The 20053-nt window shown below is 40.2% G+C and overlaps 1 protein-coding gene across 2 annotated transcripts in view; it reads left to right on the top strand.

Annotated features, from left to right (window-relative positions):
- Positions 1 to 20053, top strand: part of LOC307259196 (mannosyl-oligosaccharide 1,2-alpha-mannosidase IA) — a 168477-nt gene that overhangs the window by 101632 nt on the left and 46792 nt on the right. For both annotated transcript variants that reach the window (XM_080038950.1, XM_080038951.1), the window contains exon 4: positions 9675 to 9755. In XM_080038950.1, coding sequence (XP_079895076.1) covers positions 9675 to 9755 — 81 coding nt within the window. The remainder of the gene's footprint in view (positions 1 to 9674; positions 9756 to 20053) is intronic.

Below are 20053 nucleotides of genomic sequence, written 5' to 3'. Positions count from 1 at the left end.
ATAATTAAGAAGTCGATTAAATGGCAAGTATTTTAATGATTGTGGAATTGTCATAGTGTGTGCAATGGCAACAATTCTCTGGTTTCTATCTAGATAATATATAAAACGTAATATCTTTTGGGTTTTGGAATTGTTCAGGCAAAAAAGTAATTTGAACGTGTCAATTGGGGCTTTAGAACATTTCGGACACTTGTTTTTCTTTTCTATTCTATGCATTGCTTTGGACCCAATCAAAATGTATAATTATGTGTGTTTAAGTATGTTTGACTTGACGAAAAAGAATGGTTTAGCCTGTATGCACCATGAGATTCATTGTTCTTGTAACATTCTTAGAAGACTAAATCTACCCATTTATTTGATATAATTGTTAGTCCTCCTTGTGATATTAACCCTGCAGAGTGACATTTGGATGTCTCTGACGTCAACAGAATGTGTAGAGACGTTAAAAGCATTGCAGGTGACTTGGTTGCACCTTGGGTGCTAATGTGTAGTCCTGTCACACCAAACTACGGTCATTGTAAAAGAGGGTCACCACTCAATTGATCTTTCAAGGTTAAATAAAGGAAAATGAATTAATGAAAATGAACCATCTGGTACAGAAGCTGAAGTGTGCACATCTTTTCTATTGTAATTTCTCAACTGTTGCTATTTCTAGATGAAAGGATCCCCGTGTGTGTGTGTGTGTGTGTGTGTGTGTGTGTGTGTGTGTGTGTGTGTGTGTGTGTGTGTGTGTGTGTGTGTGTGTGTGTGTGTGTGTGTGTGTGTGTGTGTGTGTGTGTGTGTGTGTGTGTGTGTGTGTGTGTGTGTGTGTGTGTGTGTGTGTGTGTGTGTGTGTGTGTGTGTGTGTGTGTGTGTGTGTGTGTGTGTGTGTGTGTGTGTTGATGGGTCCCAAGAAGCCTCTTAGGCGTAACAAGCAGCAGGCCTTGGCAATAACTCCGGATAAACCACTGTGGAAATCTACTGAGCCAAACCTGGACAGCAAAGTGACTGTATAATTAGCACAATCAGGCCTATAGTTGTACATCTCAGGCGAGACTTAAGTGAGTGTTTGGTCCCTTGGGTGTCATGGGGAGAGACTTCAGAACAGAGTCATGGTTTCTAGTTGTCATTTATTTATTTTACTTGTGAGCAATGTGTGAGAGCACATATTGGCATATATATATATAATTTGAACATGATGGAGAGAGCAGTTGGAACTCTATTTTTCTGAATCATACTGTCAGGGAGGTGAAGAGGGTGACCATGACATGACATGTGTTTTCATGTAAGCGCATAGATTATTATTATATTAATATTTATTTTGTTGGTTGGTGCACCACTTTAGTCCAGAAATGTCCCAACCAATAAATGAATTGCTTTGATATTTTTGAATGCACATCTGTGATCCAGACAGGTATACAGTAGCTCTTTTTATCATGCAAACTAACATGGTGGACACATATGGTAAACAGCAGAGTGAGTGCTTGTGAGTTTTTTTTTTGTTGCCTGCATTGATTTGATGTTGAAGTCACTTGCTGTGAGCTTGACGGAGCTGAACTGGGAAGAAAAGTGCTGCAGGGGTTGTTTCAGAAGCAGAATTAAGCAGGAAAAAGAGTAGTATTTTCTTGAAAGTGTAGTGGAAAACACACAAACAATCTTCCTTTACTACACTCCTGTCTGCTTGACATGTCTGTATTAGATTGAGGTCTCAATTTCATTACATTCAGATACACTTTTATTTTCATGCATCTAGATCAAGTGTTTAGATGACACATAGCTCAAGTGTATTTATATCAATCCAGATCTAATTAACTAGTCGGAGTCCCGGTACATTGCATATTGTTGTTGTTGTTGTTGTTGTTGTTATTAAACCTCAAAGGGATCCTTAGCCCAGAGGCCGGGAAGAGTTGTGATAGACAGTTTGCCTGCAGACTTCCACACAAGGCACTGTACTTTCACAGAGTGGTGATGATGGGGTAGACTTGGGGGGGAAAGGAACTTGAATTGTCTCAGAGTTTGCTGGCAGCATGTCCCCAACAGCTTAACAGTATAGTGTGTTTAAAGAACCACGGCACACATGCATCACACTGCTGTCAATGGAGAGGGAGGCATTGGTGAATGTATAATTGTCAAAGTTAAAAAAAAAAATTGGCCTGTTTTAAATCGGCTGTTACTGGGTTGTTTTAGAAATGCACGCTCACGTATGAAGATAACATGAAGTGACATCAGTTCATAACAAAAGGACCGGGAGCAAGATTGTTGTTTACTTCTACAGAGCTGTTTTTTTGACCCCCAATGACCTCCTGTCTGCGCTCATTGAGACGCTACTTGCTTCCAGTGGTGCAGGCGTCGGAGGAAAAACAGTGTCCTTAACCGCGCTCTGGGACGCTCCAGTGAAAACGCCTTGCCCCCGGGCTGAGGTCAAGTTGAGCTGAAGTATGTCTCACTGTGCAAAGGACATTTACATCTATTTTACCAGCACGACCGTATCATTCATGAAATTTTGTCCCCGTGGACTCACTTGGCATAGGCAAATGCTGACCTAAGAGAGATTTTGAATGAAAAGCTATTGAGTTGCACCATAAATAATGATAATGTATGGCGCTTAAACAGTAGCAGCTCGTTAGCGCAATGGTAAAAGTGTAAGATTTAAATCTGGGTCACTTTGGGAAACGCAGAGAGTTACTTCCTGACTCTGCAGTTCTCCGCAGAAGTACGTGCCATTTAATTGATTCTTCTCAGCTCAATGTTTGGGTTTTGCGAAGGACAACTTTACTGTTTTGTTTCACTCACACTGTTTTCTAGCTGAAGCAGAAGGGAGCTTTTTTAGGCACAAAACAAGTTCAAATAAACCCACTATACACTATACCAGCATAAAAACAAAAGTGGAAGACATATAGAGTTGGCAACTGGCTGACTCTGTATGAATGCTAATGTAGAGTGTACCGTGAATTATGGGAAAATATCTACAAAATAACTTTTAGTTGCACCCCCTAACTAAACACAGGATACAAAACAAACTTCTTCATAAAATGCACCTTCCCACATACATCTGCCAATTGTCCTTGAAGCAAGTACAAACCATTAATGCACATGTTTCATTCTAATATCACTGATGTTATCAGAAGACAAGTATGTAAATTGAAAGAGAAATGTTAATAATTAAAGTATTAATAAATGAATGACCTCATCTAAATAACTGGGAGTTCAGTATATCAAAGTGAATACATTGGAACATTAGGCAGCTCAAGTGCCATGCTTTTTTTTCTCCCTTCTTGTCTGCTGCTCGGTAGCGTGCAGTCTCCAGTGCCGCTGAGACCAAAGTGAAGGATGTGGCTCAGTCGGCAAAGGCCAAATACAGTGGGAGGTATATGATGAGAGACGGGGGCTGGAAGTTACACACAGATTCAGCAAGTGGGAAGATGGACTGCAGCGCGTTGAATAATAATGGCAGAGCGAGAAGGCGAAGTCCCACGAGACGCTGGCATTATCATAGAGGACTCGTGGGGAGATGCATGGTGCAGCATCCCTCAGGATAGAGCAGAGAGCTGAACACATGATAGCTGCGTGTGTGCGTGTGTGTGTGTGTGTGTGTTTTTCTTTTGTGGACGAATGTATCGAGAGACTGTCAAAAAGACGAACACAAGATCTGGAAATAGACATATACAGACACACAAGTATTCTTGGATGCAGAGTGTGCGAGTGGGGGGAAAAATGGAAGGGGTTATATTGCCTGGGTTGTAATTCAGTTATAATTTATCACCCCGGAGTATTTGATTAATTATTCACCGGGCTGTTAATTTCCATTTCACCACATTAAGTGGAGATGTTTATAAGATGAGGAACATTCCCTTTTGTATAGCCGTGTCTATTTGATGATGTTTAAAGAGACATTTCCCGCTGATTAATTACCAGATCTTAAAAGATAAGTGTTATCAAAGAAATAAAGCATAAATCATACCTGATGAGATACGAACCGTTAGCCAATAGATAATCTTAATGCCTCTCTGCTTTACACCATTTAATCAGGGTTTATTGGTCAGGGATGGGACTATAGGTGTTCACTGAAGCACGTACCCCCATTAGCTTGAAAAGTATGCATCATGTGAATGTAACCAGATTACACAGTCGAGTACAACACAAGTGTTGTGTTTTTTCTAATATCAGTTGACAGTTCAAATGCTTTTTGAAAAATCCGAAACTTCTCATTTCAAATTCAACCGCCACAAATAAAGGCTCCGTAGAAAAGGAGGCACGACTCCCTGACGTTTTGATTGTTGCTGAATTATTAAAAGGATCTTCTCCCTGAAGGCAACACAAGCTCGGTTTCATAAATTATGTTTATGTGTCAACAGAGCGGGTTCGAGGAACAGCATTGAAATGGGAATGTCATTCTTTTGGAATGCTATAACACTGAAACGCAGATTACACACACAAACAAACTTCATTGAACATATTAAATGAGAGTGAGACCCTTTTAAACAACAGTTGTATTACTTTTTTAATCCTTAAAATGCAAATATCCATAATGTCATCATGTCTCACCAGTCATAACACTTTGTATGTTTGTATGCCTTTGTAGTTTATTTAAACATTGATCAAAAATGTAATTATTCACTTTCTACAGCTATGTTGATTTTACCCATATGTATGCTCATTGTTATCGAGGTCCCTGATTTTTTTAAATGGTCTTGAAGTCCAAAGCTCTCCTTCCATTAGGGAAGGCTGTTTAGCATGCTCTATAGGTTAACGGTCATTAACGCTAATGCTGAAGACTGCTCTCACATCTTGGATACGGATCAAGACCATAATTACTTTACAATAAAAAAGTAAAAATCTGCCATTGCCTTTCTGTCCTGGTAATAGCAGGGTGGGAATGAGTAGCCTTGGAAAAGCCCTTTTCGGCCGAGGCAGCAGCTTTAGAGTGTGTGCAGCATGCTAGACTGACAGAGATTAGAATAGCAGGATCGAATTGGTCTCATTCACGATTTTCTCCATGTTAATTAGCAACGTTAAGTTAAATCACAGCCAATAAGTGTAAATCTCCAGCTCTCGTATAGGAGAGGCAATCATCTACTTAATTTTTATCCATGGCTCATTTGGGCTAATTTTTTTCTGACACATCTGTCTAATTTGGCGTTGAAATGTGGGAGCCACTCAAAAAAAAAAACTGGATGGCGGGGTAGGGGCGATGATGCCGAGACTCATCTGGCCAGTGACAATGATGCCTCTTTATTAGCAGTAAATCATTACATTAGCGTCTGAGCAGGACACACCACTGGGCAACAGTCAAGTCAGCTCCTTGGCACACAGCAACCACAGCAGCCCATGCCAATCAGGCTCACGTCCCAGGCAAATCTGGGCTGAGTGCGACGGCTATCTTTGCCATGGCCGTTTGGAACGCTCGTCAACAGAGGAACACACCAGCAGAAAGACACTGTCAGCAACGTTGCACAATGCTGCTGGTGAAGCAGAACACCTACAAGGCACGACAGCAATGTTGGCAATGAGTCATTACACCCATTAATTAACTTCTCTTTTCTTCCATGGCTCCTCCTGCACAACAATTACATTACGTGTCGAGCGATTAAAATGCAATTCTTTTTATTAATTAATTAATGCTGGAAAACTTAATTAAATGCAATACTCAGCTCACTTTGTGGTTTGAGATTGCTTCTGTTGTTTTGTTGACGTTGTCACCTGTAGATCATTTGATTCAGATGTCAGACAAATTTGATATTGTTGCATTTTGTTTCGGGTTTGGATTGTGTTGACTGTCTGTTTTTACAAACGATCCAAGAGGAGGAGACATGGAACATGAATGTTCTCCTGTGTCACAACGAGCTCATGAAGAAATCCCTGCTCATGAGGTTTAATGCTTTATTAGACTGCAAATAGGCTGCATGGTTAGAATATTGACGTACAGCTAGATGCAGGATAAAAAAGAGGTGTCTTGTTCAACAAAATAACTGGTTAGATTATTGTATCACACACTTTTCAATGGACTTAACAAAATCAGAGTAAGATACAAACATATAGCAGTCCACAATAAAACTGCGTTTGACAGTTTGATCAGGGAAAATCCATGCCTACAGGCATGTGCTACTCTGGTTACTAAATGATTAACATAAATATGCACCTGTGTAATCTACCTGTCTATACTGATTCATTATCTCTTCCTGAACAGTCCACAAACCGCAGAAGGATTCATTAGTTGTTTAGTTTTTAAAATCCTGCAAACATCACATATCTCCTACCTCAAAACGAGAAAGACAAATTGAACCCCCCCAAACACACCAGGGTTTGTTAACAGAACAAAACAAGTTGTGTGTGTGAAAGAAAACGCAATATAAGGCAGCGTTGGAGTTTTACAGTCAAATTAATTATAGATCTCAACTTGTTTTCCATTTGGCATTGGAGAAAAGCCTCATGCTGATATGTTTGTACAAGTAAGATGTTTCTGATACCTCAAAAGCTGCAACACTTTAATGCAGATTTGTCTTGCTGTTGAAAGAAACAGCAATAGTCTCTTCTTCCACCTTCTACGGTGGAAGCCTGAGAAATGAATGTCAAGTCCCAGGGAAACGTGAGGTTTCATCTGGGTGGTGGTTGTGGTGGTGAGAGCTTGTGTGTTTACTCTGATTTACTTCATGTTGTCTGCAAATGAGGTTCTCAGCTTGGGCACCGTGAAAAGAGACAGGACAAAAAAATAGGTTAAACTGGTGTTATTTACTTTAGCTGATTTCTTTGTCATGCTTGCCCGACAAAGCAGTTGTTCATGCTTCACCATGCTTTAACGTGCCTGGAGGAGCAGCAACACAGTTAAATTGAACTCTGTACTGCATCATTTATGGTCTTAGTGGGAATGGAGAACTTTCACCATTGTTTTTTTTGGGGGGAGATGTAGTTCGAAGAAATCCCTTATTATTTTCGTATGAGTGATCTATCATTTATATGCAGGAAAAGATAACACCACTCACATTCAGACTGAAGACAGCAAAATGGCCAAGCAATAGCACATCAAATGAAACGGAATAATTTATGTTGACATCACCCATAATTGTCTTTGATCTGCTGTGTCTTTTTTTGTGTAATCATGAATACCACTTTGAGCCTTCAGCCGGATGGAAATAGCTGTTGTACCATAAATATTGAAGAACTTAATCACTGACACTGAAATAAAATAAGGCATTTAAGTTTTTCCGCGTTTTTTTCATGACTTATTTGAATAATTGGAAAGAAAATGGGACTTTAGGATATTTAAATTTCAAAACAAAACAGCAACATGAATACGTGTATTTATTTTTTTTCATCCAAACTTAACTCTGAAAATGGATAAAAACTAAAATCTTACCAATTTGTATCTATTTATATGGAAACTGCCTCTCGGAGGACTTTGACATTGTATTTAATCATCTGTCTTGATATGTTGCTTTTCATGTGATGATTGCATGGATTAATGTCGGTGTGAGTTAAAGTTATATTGTTTTGTGTACATTTTCACAGCCCCTGGGTTTATTTCTTTAGTTGATTTAATGGAGACGCAAATCTGAACTGTTGCCCCATTTGCATTGAAACAATGTGTTAGTTCTTTCTGAAAAAAACACCAGACAGAAATACAAAGAAAACCAACAAAACCCTTCTTCAGAGAAATGATGACTGCACAGTTGTTTTATATGGTAATGCACATACTCAGTGATATAGAATATACAGTACAAAGCTTGCTGAGTTATTCACTCGGCTTGTGAAGTAAAAGCATTGATTTGCCAAGCCTTTGTCAGCATTACTTGTCCTACCTCACTGTACATTTTACCTGTCTTGTTGAGTGCCACTATCACTGCTGATAAATAGACACTCTATTCCTAATCACTGTATTGAATGGGCCACTCATTTCAGGGGTTGCAAGACATCCCTTTGCTTTCTTCCCAAGAGTAACATAAGAAGATTGACACCATGTTTGCATCTGTATGGTAAAAAATGAACCTGCAACCTGCAGCTAGTTAGCTTAACTTAAAGCCTAAAGACCAGCCATTGGGGGAAAACAGCTCTGCTGGCTCTCTGGCAAAAATAACAAATTCCAGCACCTTTTAAAGTAAAATACATGGAGATAAATGAGAACCGCTGAGCAGGTGCCAGTAACTCCCCATCTCTCTGCCATTCTTCAAAATGGAGCTGATTGCCCTCTCCAGCACCCAATTACAGTTTCCTTATCAACCACACTTGAGATTGCAATTTCCTCCTCAATGCGTCTCCAAGTCAATGAGTAGCAGTCTGCCTCAACATTTTAGCTTGAGTAAGATTCAATAATTATGGTGACATTGAGACACATGCAGTGTCACCTCGTTTCATATTTGATTTAGAAATAAGTAGATACAAATGCATTAAATGTTTGCAAACAGAAACGACAACATAGCACGATTTCTCTCCTCATACTGTTTTATTGTTGCAGCATGAAAATATCATATTTATTTCTGCAAAGTTTCAAAAAAGCTGAGACAATTTATAAGAAAAAAACAATTCAGCTGTTTGACAAGATAATTGCTAAATGTAGAACCGTAGTACTTTTCTATTGTTATTTTTACAAAAGTACACACACACACACACACACACACACAGTATATGCATGGTATACTTATAAAAAGTGTTATCATGTGAACAATCAGTTTTACCTGAATTCAAACATGACGACCATATGTCAGGACATGCAATCAGCTGATCAGAGCCACTATTGTCCTAAGCCTCGTTACACACCTCTGACTTACAACCCACTTAACACATGTTATCAAAACTCGGATGGTGTTCTTTATGACTAACTGTGTTTCCAATCAGCACCTTTTCTAGGTGGGACTATGGTTAATAACCTTTCCAGGCTTGTGTTAAAGGAGCTATTGTATAAAACTAAAATATAGTGGCTCTTTAATCAGAAAAAAACCCGGGCATAGACATTGTTTTTTTTTTTCAATTCTCTCCACGGCCCTAATCATAGGTGTAATTTATCACCTCCGGTTTTCGTGGAAATAGGTTGGGAAGATGTAATGCTTATAGTTACTCCTTGTGTAAATCTCAGACCAGTTTTTCACACAAGCTTCGTTTCCCCTTATAACCAAAAAAAAAAGGTTGCTTTCATCGATTTTTATAAAACTGCAGGCCAACTGCCCCGAGCCACCAATAACACCATCATGCCCGGTGAACATATACATCAGTCACTGTGATAGGTCAGGGCAAAGTGTATTCCTCCCAAAACAGAAAAAAAACTAACAAGAAACTGGTGTCTGGCTACTCATTGCGTGTGTGTTACATCAACCATTACAATTATATAATATTTTAAACAAACATTAATCGGCCCATCAGGGTGTGTTGAATGTTGTTATCATACCCATTATTCACAAAGACTTACACAGCTTACAATGTGTGTTGGGAAATACAGTATTTATCTACACATCAAACTTGCATTACGCCCGAGGGCTCTCAAAGGAAAATGAATCCATCAGCTATCACAGATATTAAATACATTTATACTGAAAGACAAAATAAACACAACCTAGTAAAGTAATAAAAGCAGTTGATTATGACCGCAGTGTTTTATTGTTTTACTTAAACGTCAGTCAATGTGCTGTTCCACCGCTGTGCATGGCCTTGTCTGAATGTGACATTTGACAATTTGATCTCTCTCTCTCTCTCTCTCGGTTCAACAGAACGGCGAGGCATCACTCTTCGAGGTGAACATCCGTTACGTCGGCGGGTTGCTGTCGGCGTACTACCTGACAGGAGAGGAGGTAAGATTAATAGATGTCTGTTATCCTTCTGCTCTAGTGAGATCTGCTGCTTCCTTTATCCGCGACTAGCCCTGCAGTCTGAATGATGAATATTTGCTTGTGTGTGTGTGTGTGTGTGTGTGTGTGTGTGTGTGTGTGTGTGTGTGTGTGTGTGTGTGTGTGTGTGTGTGTGTGTGTGTGTGTGTGTGTGTGTGTGTGTGTGTGTGTGTGTGTGTGTGTGTGTGTGTGTGTGTGTGTGTGTGTGTGTGTGTGTGTGTGTGTGTGTGTGTGTGTGTGTGTGTGTGTGTGTGTGTGTGTGTGTGTGTGTGTGTGTGTGTATGTAGTGTTGTCTCCATGGTGCCCACAAATATTGATTTCATACCACATTATAATTGTTTACGGTACCAACAATATACCCAGAGCCTGTTGTTTTGGACTTATTTTCACTGGAAAAATAAATAACCTTAAAGTTTTATGTTGGTATGATATATACGGTATGTGTGTCAATATATCCAGAGGTAGTTAGGTTCACTGCAGTCAACAGTAAACAAGACCCTGTTTAGAATTGTAAATAGGTTCTTAGTATCGAATGAATTATTCACTTTATTATTGACTTCATTTATTTACTTATTTATTTTTAGGATATTTTACAGCCCTAGAAAGTTTCAATGGATTTTCACTTTTCATTTTTTATTCACCCATTTTCCATCTCCAGTAAACTTTCCAGATATATACGCCTGCTTAAAATATGTAATGCATAGAAAGAAAAATAACCTTGCTAAGCTAAAATCTGTAACGTTCTCTGCTAAAGTTGAATGGAATCCAAAAACAATGAATAGGAAACAGTCCACTACTTAAATCAAGTAACTCTGGTTCTGTGTTTGTTTGCCAACTGCAACAACTTAACACAGGCAGCGTGGCTCATTGGTTCTGAAGTATTTTGACCTGTTCACCAAAAGGACAGCCACAATCTGATGTCTCAGTAAATTAAGTTACAATCATTCAAAACTATTCACACAAATTAAAAGTTATCCAGGACTGTCCAAGTTACGTTAAGGATATTGTTAAAGAAAAACTTGTGGAAAAAAAGGCTAAGGACCAGGGGCCTCATTTATAAAGCTTTGCGTGGGATTCACGTGGAAGCTGGCGTACGGAAGAAATGTAGGATGTACGTGCGAACAAAAATATTCGGATTTATAAAACAGTGCGCACTCACGTCCTACGCCTGTTTCCCTTTATAAATCACAATCAACTCTAAATGTGGCGCAGCCTTTGCGGGCTTCACGTACCGCCCATATTTACCCATACATAGTCATCGACACGCCCGAATTAATATCATTTACTGAGTGCATGAAGGCGGTAGTGGCAATCGCCGACTGAAAGGGAAATGGAAAAATAAACTCCACACGGTGTGGATCACTGCGGTCACCCCGAAGTACCCGTTGGAGAAGTGGCGAACAGGGAAAATATAGTTTGGTGGCAGTGTGAGCGTAAAGGCGATAGAGTGCAGCCTGTGGCGATCTCTGTGAACGCTGTGGCCGAAATAAAAAGAAGTGATCCGACATAAAAGTGGACGCAAACAAGTGCATATCCTCACTCACACAACAGTGTTTGTGCCACGAGCGGGGGGCACTGAGACCCCCCATGAGATACAGATTCGGAGAATTCATCCCGGGGCAGTGACGGGCGGCGGAGGGTTAATAATAAACTTCACAGTCCCTTTCAAAACACAATTGCGACGTGCTTAAACACAAAGAAAAACACATAGATAAAACGGACTAAAAGCCGTGAAAAAAATCACAGTAGCCTATGTGATGTACAGTAGGCTTATCATTAGTGTATGAAAAGGTGCACTCCTGTCTGCCTGACTGAGGCATCGAGAACAGCGTCAGTGTAAAAGTAATAGGCTGTATTCCACCTCAATATTATCAGAATTAATTCCACAACATGCAGATAGGTTATTCTTTAATAACTGCAGAGCTTATTCGAACGTTGCTATTTTGTTTTTATTTGCACTCATATGTCTCCGTTTGTAGGCTATTTAAGATCCTAATTCGTTTTGTTTTTGTTGGTATCACTCCATGGAAAAATCCGTGGAGGCATTTGTTCATTAGTTGTAAGAATGGCTTCATCCGTTTTGCAAAGGAACTCCCAATATATGATAGACCTACATGGCTTATAATAGGCCTATCTGGATACAGTTTACACAAACACATTCGTTCTCGGACTTCATACATGTGCCGACGGAGTCGCCGTTTCTCCTTTCTCCACTTTCTGTGCGTACGCATGGGTCAGAGTTTGCGTGGAGGACCGCACATCTCCCGTCAAGTTTGTTTTTTATAAATCCCAATATTTGCTTAGAAATTGGCGTGCGCCCTCTTCTGGGCGTACGCAACGTTTATAAATGAGGCCCCAGAAGGTCAGTTGTTTAAATTTGAGAAGCAAAGTCAATGAGAATAGCTTTTCTTCTGCTTGAAAACAAAAACTCCCACAATTGTGTGTCCTTGAAGAAGCCTCAGTCGCTCCAGTGAAGCTGCTCTGCGGCCGGGTGTAAAAAGCCTGTGGTGGTTACTATGGACAGCTAGCAGGTGTGAAGCTGTGAAACTTTATGAGTGTGAAGTGTGGCCTTGCCAGAAAAAGAAGTATGAGTGCCCCGTTAAAACCTTGGCTTGGTAAATAAAGGTTTTTGAAAATTGCCTGTGACAACCACACAGAGCACAAATGGCTGCACTTCATTATCAGTGCATTGTGAAGTCACCTTAGGTCACAACGTGTCACAGTAATGAGTATCTGCCCGTTAGCAGACTCCTGGAGCGTACACTCACGATACACTGCAGTTGTTTCCCTTTTGGACGCCACACTCCAACCGAAGAGGCTTAAATCTGTGCATGAAGCAAATGGAAAGAGCATCTTGTGACATATGAACACTCCAGTCGCTTTAATGGACATTGATTTGCAGGCCGAGGGGGGGAGCGGCATAAAAATTGTCCACCACTGCCTGGATGAGTGAAATATGAATACATTTCCGCAGCAGAATATATTGTTGAATCCATTATTCCACATTTGCAAGCTATTAATGCCATGGAGAGAATGTTCTACCATTTTACTCACTGGCCCATGGAAATTTCTATATGTGGCATCGATAATGACATTTTCTAATAGGTGTGTGTGTGTGTGTGTGTGTGTGTGTGTGTGTGTGTGGAAAACACTGGACGGGACTAAGACTACAAGGCAAACTAGCCTGCTTGCCTTCTGCTGACCATTCTGTGTCCCACATCATCTTCAATAATGCATCCATTGATGAGGACATACAAACGTTTGCCATCAAAGCCAGATTGCAGGTTCTACCGTCCCAGCTGAACCTGTCAATCTGGTACCCACACACCCACACATCATTATGTATTCATCATGGACAAGAACAGTTCACTGAGACAATGTCACATATATTAAATGGCTGCTACTTTTATAAAAGCCTTTATATAGCCAGGCATGACAGGATTGTGAACTTGATTGTACAAAGCTTACCACCTATACTTTCACCAACATCCTCCACCCATGTCAATTGCTTTGTTAGACCTCATATGTTCTCTTTGTGTGAAGCTGAAATGTCTGTGTTTACTGATCTAAGTGCCACCAGGCCTGACATTTTGATAATAGATGAGCACCGTAGAAAAGTGCACATCCTGGAGGTAGCCTGCACCTTTGACTCAAGTTTAGAGGAGGCTTATTTAACTAAGCTGGTGAAATATTACCCTCTAGTACAGACAATTAACTCCATGGGCTACAACTGTCATTTACTTGTGTTCATTTTTGGCAGTCTAGGCCATGTGCATAGGCTTGTCACTAGTGGTCTTAGGATTGTCGGCCTTACAAAAACAAGCGCAAAACAGCTTGCCAAATACTGCTCAGTGTCCTCCATCATTGGCAGTCGCCATATTTGGAGGAGAAGGTGTTGTGTGTACCCATAATATCAGCTGTTTGACTGGCATTGGCCACGTTTCAGAGTTGTGTCGGAGAAAACTTTGCATCTATGACATTTGTGTCCTTATGTATATTATTATTAATTGTGGGCGCAAATAAAGTACTAAAAATGTGTGTGTGTGTGTGTGTGTGTGTGTGTGTGTGTGTGTGTGTGTGTGTGTGTGTGTGTGTGTGTGTGTGTGTGTGTGTGTGTGTGTGTGTGTGTGTGTGTGTGTGTGTGTGTGTGTGTGTGTGTGTGTGTGTGTGTGTGTGTGCACGGATTGTATTATCTGTGTAGTTAGCTCTTTTCTCAATGTGTCATAAAGAGACAGTGCCAACTTGTCTGGCTGAAGAAAACTTGTAAAAAGAAAGATATGCTACAGTTGCTACCTTTGCAGCATTGCTTAGTAGATTTGGAGATAGCTTTGTTAACTTTAACTGTTAACTTTTTAAACAAACTGAAGATATAATTGTCTCCCGGACTACTGCTATCTTTCCCACCGTTATTTTCTTTGGTTTGGAATTTAGATTTATTTATTTATTTTCTACAGTGCCTAGTCTTTGTTATGGAGATTGAGCACACCTTCTCAGCTTCCTGAAGGACATATCAATACCCTTTACCCGGGCACAGCTTATTCATTACACCGCTCTCTTGTGTGCGTTCTGTGAGGGGTCTCTGAGAGCAAGATTTATAGCCTCCTGATCCCCCTCCCCCTTGGTTCCTCCATTAGAATCCTTTCCTACGGGTCTACACTGCTCCATCCGACATGATAAACGGACAGATTGAAGGTCTGTCTCTGCTGCAGAGACTCAAATCACTAGAGATAGGGTGTGTGAGAGACTATTACGGTATTGTGAATCCAGTTTGACCAGAGGACATTGGGCAGCTGGTGCCACTGCACATGATTGCCGGGGAGCAGGTGATGATTATGGCTCCTAGCGGGATGCAGTTTGCCGGTGAAGTGCTTAGAGCTGAAAAGGAGCAGCACCTGACCATTAATAACCTCCTGTTGTTTTGACCGTGTGTGTGTGTGTGTGTGTGTGTGTGTGTGTGTGTGTTTGTATTTTCTGTTTGTTTGTGTGTTTTCTTGGGGACCCAGAAGCATCATGGTTAGCCTAGTCTTTATGGAAGCTGTCCCCAGGAAACCTTTTGTTCAAACGAGCAGTGGCTGCTGTCTCCCCTATTCCTTTTGCCTCTCTTTCATCATCCACCATCAAACACTCCTGGCCAGGACAAAAAGCTCAGACAGAAGGAAGTGGCTATTACAGTCCCACAGGTGTAAGATGTGAGTGTCTCTCTGTGATGAGCCGACCTGCATGGCCATATGAACAAAACCTCTGGGCTGCACTAGCCATTTCTCTGTCGCATATTCTTGTATCGATTGTTGAATCGTTGAGTCTGTAAAAAGTCAGAAAGTTGTACGAAATGCTCATCAAAATTTCCCATGAACCAACTTGATTATTCTCCCACCAGCAGTTGGTTTCAGTAGAACATCTGTTGAACTCGCAACAACAAAGACCAGCAGTTTTGTTGCAGTTGCTAGGTGACTGGCAAACACAGCTGTGATCACCTGGCAACATCTGTATCTGTAAACTGAATTGGCGGCAGCGGGCTGCAACTCCACCAGCAGCCTAATACAATCTCATCAAACGGCTAACGAGACGGGAAGCAGTATGATCCAATTAATAGACATTTTGATGACTAGTATCATGTTTATCATATCGTGTTTATTGTCCCAGGCCGGATAATTCAAGCTTTAAACTTTAAAGATGATGCAGTTCCAATCACTTTTCGTTTCATTGATCTGTCTGTTGTCTGCTCGTAAAGTTGTGTAATTCAAGGAAACCATGGTCACACTGTGAGGCACTGTTGTGTGTTAAGTCGTGCATGTCCACGAGGGTTGCTGCCTCTGCCGACCATTGAAAACAATGCAGTTCTGTATAAAAGAACCTTCACTGACATTGTTACATCTATCAAAACAATAATTGACAGACATATTTGATGTAGTCCTTCAGTGTCCTTGCCATCAAGTTTTGACATGTAGTTATTATTTTTTTATTTTTTTCGCAGTTATTTTTTTTTTATCTCTATACAGTGCATGTGCTCTTGCATGCATTCATTTTCAGGTACTAGTTCATATACTGTTAGCACCTTTTTTCACCTCTATATAAGAACACATGTGTTTGTATGTCAACTCAACCTCAATTTCTCCACTGCAGGCCTACGTGCAGTCCTGTGTGTGTGTATGGACTGTGTTTCATTTGTCAGTGTCCATTTATATGCATGTATATGTGTGTGGTGCGGTGAGACCTTGTTTTCTCATTCACTTCCCTTAGCAGGAACATAGGAAGGAGAGGGGAGATGGGGGGGGGGGATTCAATCAGCCTTGTGTGAAAATTGCCTGTGGGCTGAGCTGAGGCAGCATGGAGAGAGGGAGGCAGCAGCCGGCAGAGGAGAAAAAAAGACGTGTTCAGATGCTCATGATCAGCAAGAGGGAAGGGGAGATGAAAAGAGGAGAAGTGTGTCTGTACACTTATCAGCAAATGTGAGAGAGCATGAGAAGGTGATACAGTGAAATAGAAGGTGGTGGGCCAAAGAAAACTAATTTATCTCGGTTAAGACTGTGCTATTACTCATACTGTATAATTACTATGACAAACTCCTTTTTTTGGGGGGATACAAAGGTGAAATATAGCATGGTCGTATATAACGATGTCTAGTAAAACTGTGTTTTGCGTTAGATTTTTAATTGGATTTCACTTTATAAAGACTTTAAACGACACCTTATAAAAGGTTCATTGTTTAATTGTCTCAATTAATGGACTGGAAAGTGAAACAATCTATATTTCAACATATTAAGTGCTCAGTAATAAATGTGTTATTTGATACTTTATTTATTCTGGTTTAAGTCGAGCCAAAAGTTCTTGGCCTTTCGACTTTTTGGTTGACAATGTTTAATATGATTTTTCTCCTACGTGATTACCCTCACTTTGTATGATTATTCTTTTGTTAACTGTTGGAAGTGTTCTATATTGCAATTTCTAAATATTGAAGGTCAAGGTGGTCTGTGCACCGAGACAGTATGTTGTTCATGGTGTGGTACATGTCGGTATCAAAGGAAAGCCGACAAACTGAATCACAGTTTTTCTTTTTTTAAGAACACAACTTTAACAATATGGGCCAGCTGTGGCTCAGCCCTTAGAGCATTGTAGAGAGTTGTCCATTAGGTGCAGGATTGATGTTTTGTTCCCCAGATTCTCATGTCTACTTGTCAAAGTGTCCTTGGGCACTAAACTTTGTGCTGAGTCGAGGCAAAACTGTGAAGCACTACAGATAATTTTTTTTTTTAATTGTTGGTCCAGTGACAATCCATCAGCCAGTTCAAATGTTAAATATGTTTTTATCTACATCTAATGGCATTTTTACTGTAGTATTTCAGAATGAGGCAGGTGGGTGCACATGCAAATGTTGTATTTATACATATAAACTGAATGAAGGAAATACTTAATCCAATGTGTAGCAAGATGCTTGGTGTCTTTAAATGTCAACTTTTCAAAGTAAAAAAAAATTCCAGTAGTAGTTGTCGTAGACTTTTGTTTAGATGTGAATCTGAACTATGGGAATTGTTCTTTTGGTCAAATGGACAATGCCACAAAGACCAAATTATTGTTTTTAAAATTAAAATTATCCAGAAACTAGCAAAGTCAGAGAGGGAGGAGAGAGAAGTAGAAAATATGGAGCTAGAGAGAGATGCAGTTTTCACAAGCAGTGGTAACAGACACGTTATAAACCTTGTTTTATTTCTGCAAAATCTGCTCAGGCAGGCCCACAAATAAAGGTCAAAGCAATTATCCCGAACATAAACTTGCTGCCACTCGTATCAAAGCAAATGGTTTCCCAAAATTGAAATGCTGCTGTGGCTCTACTTGCTAGAATTTTTTTATTTTTTTTTACTCTGGGTCAATCGCACAATCGCATTAAGAAAAAGCAGGAGCTCTAACCTTTTCAACCTGGAAAAAAAAGCTGAGCACCAAAGTACTCATTCCAGCTTTTACATTTTTTTTCATACTAAAGTTCATACACTTAAATAATTGTTTTAGGCCAGTTTATATTCTGAAAGGCATCTCATAAATGCCATCGTTTTAGATGTTTGTTGTTGTTGTTGTTGTTGTTTGTTTTTTGATGGAGTGTGGATGAGGGGTATAATGTTTGCACCAGTCCATGTTGTTTTCTTTCCCATTTGGGTGACCCATTTCTCTCCAAATGTGGTTTTGTTTTGGGTCATAACACAGGAGAGCACTCGCACAGATAATATATGAATATCAACACATATTATGAAAAAATGCGGTTAATTGTGAATTATTCTCAGAGATGACAGTTCCTGTATTAGTTTCTCTTTGGATGTTGTTCTTTTACCGTCAAGTCACATTATTAAGTGCCGAGGGAGACTGTTAGTGTTAGTTTGAGGTGTGTGCTGCATGCATTAACAGGGGGGGGGGGACAAAGGTTGTTCTAAGCCTGCATGATTTGACCTTTACCTCACCTCCTTGAGGAGATCATGGGCAGAGCAAATTATTATTCATGACGCAGCTTATGTCGACCGGTGTGTCTTAAGACTCGATCACAACCTGTATATGCAGGTAGAATATGAAAGGGATCTGCCCCTGTACATGTGCCTGCACAAGGCTGCCTCTCTATCTCTACAGCACCTCCAGAAATAAATCCCACCTCGCCTGGTACTGTCTGCAGTGATGAATTCAAAACAGACTACATGTTTTTGTTTTATGAATTATGTTAAACGCAACATATTTTAAACAAAATGTCATGTAACCGATATATTCAAGGTTTTAAATAAATATTCAACCTTCCGGGCTTCTGGGCTGTGTTTTGATTATAGTGCACAGTGGGGTTTATATATCAGAGAAGTTCCATTTTTGTGGTGCACACCCAAGCGGTTTTTCTTGCCCATGCCTGTTTGAAATGTTCCAACTTGCTAAAAGCTGTAGACCTGACTACACTGTAGTGGGAGGGGATTGGAAAAGAGAGGCCGTTCTGTGCTCTTTTTTTGGTGCCAACATTTCTGGGAATTTATGCTTCTGCTGCCCACCTGCTATGGCACAAACGTGTTCTATCCAATTATCATAGATTAAACAAACGGTTTGTGCACAAACAGTTTTTGGGACTTTCTCAACAGATTTGTTTGTTAGGGATATGTTTGCCAATTTAACTTGGAGATAAGCTCTTCATTACATGCACATGTGTTATCACATGTGTGAGAGTTTAAATGAACTGAACTGATTTGTACAATAGATATTTCACGTAGTACCAGAACAGCATGTCCTTTAAGCCAATTTAATTGATGGTACTGAACGGTAATTCTGAACTCTGCTTTTAAAGGAACATCTGCTTAGTCACCTCTGCCACACCTTCTGGTAATGATTCCCTCCTAATTTGACCTAATTTCCCTCCACTCTTCAATTTGCACAGTTCGCCGCTGGCCACACAATTACCCAAATATCATCTTGCAGGCCGTTTACACTAGGGGTGTGCACGTGTACACGTGTACACGTGTAACCGTTTAGTAAATCATAACCGTTTAGGAAAAATCAATAAACGAAAACCGTTTTTTTTTTTTTTTTTTTTCAAATTTCAAAGTTTTTAAATATGTTCTGGAGACACGCGTTTATTGATTTTACATCACTAATAAACTAATTGGGGAGGATAAAAGCTAGTCTGCCGAGAATCTGTCTGTCCCTCGGCGAGTGTGTGTGAGTGAGTGTGTGTATCGGCGCACACACACACACGGGGAGTCGCCGTGCTGGGACTCGACTCACAGCCACGGAAGAGTGATGAAAGATAACCTAAAGATTAAAGTTACCCGGTTGACGTGAACTACGCTCGTAAGTAGCCCGAACTTTATAACACCTGTTCCACATGCATTTAACGTGGACATGTAGAAAGCGATAGGCTATATTAATCAGGAAATGAATGAAGCGCGATTATGACGGCGAACGTGTGTGTGTGTGTGTGTGTGTGTGTACCATGGACCTATTATAAGAGGTGTGTAAACGAGCGTAGTTCATGTCAATTGTGTGTTTACAAGCGAACAAACGCGTATGTGTGTGTGTGTGCGCGCGCGCAGGGCCGGATCTAGGCATAGGCATTCTAGGCACGTGCCTAGGGCCCATTTCCACTAGGGGGCCCAGTGAGAATTTTTTTTTTTTTTTTTTAGTTTGTGTGTTTGATATTAACATCATATTATGCAAATGTAAGTTATCATACAAAAAAAGGAATACAATGTTTTGGTCTGGATAGTTAAAAGCCTAACAATTGAATCAGTTCATCCAAGGTTAACTTA

This window comes from Ammodytes marinus, assembly GCF_949987685.1.
Source record: "Ammodytes marinus genome assembly, chromosome: 13".
NCBI lineage: Eukaryota > Metazoa > Chordata > Actinopteri > Uranoscopiformes > Ammodytidae > Ammodytes > Ammodytes marinus.
Note: the sequence above shows the minus strand (reverse complement) of the source record. Positions and strands in the feature narration are given on the sequence as shown.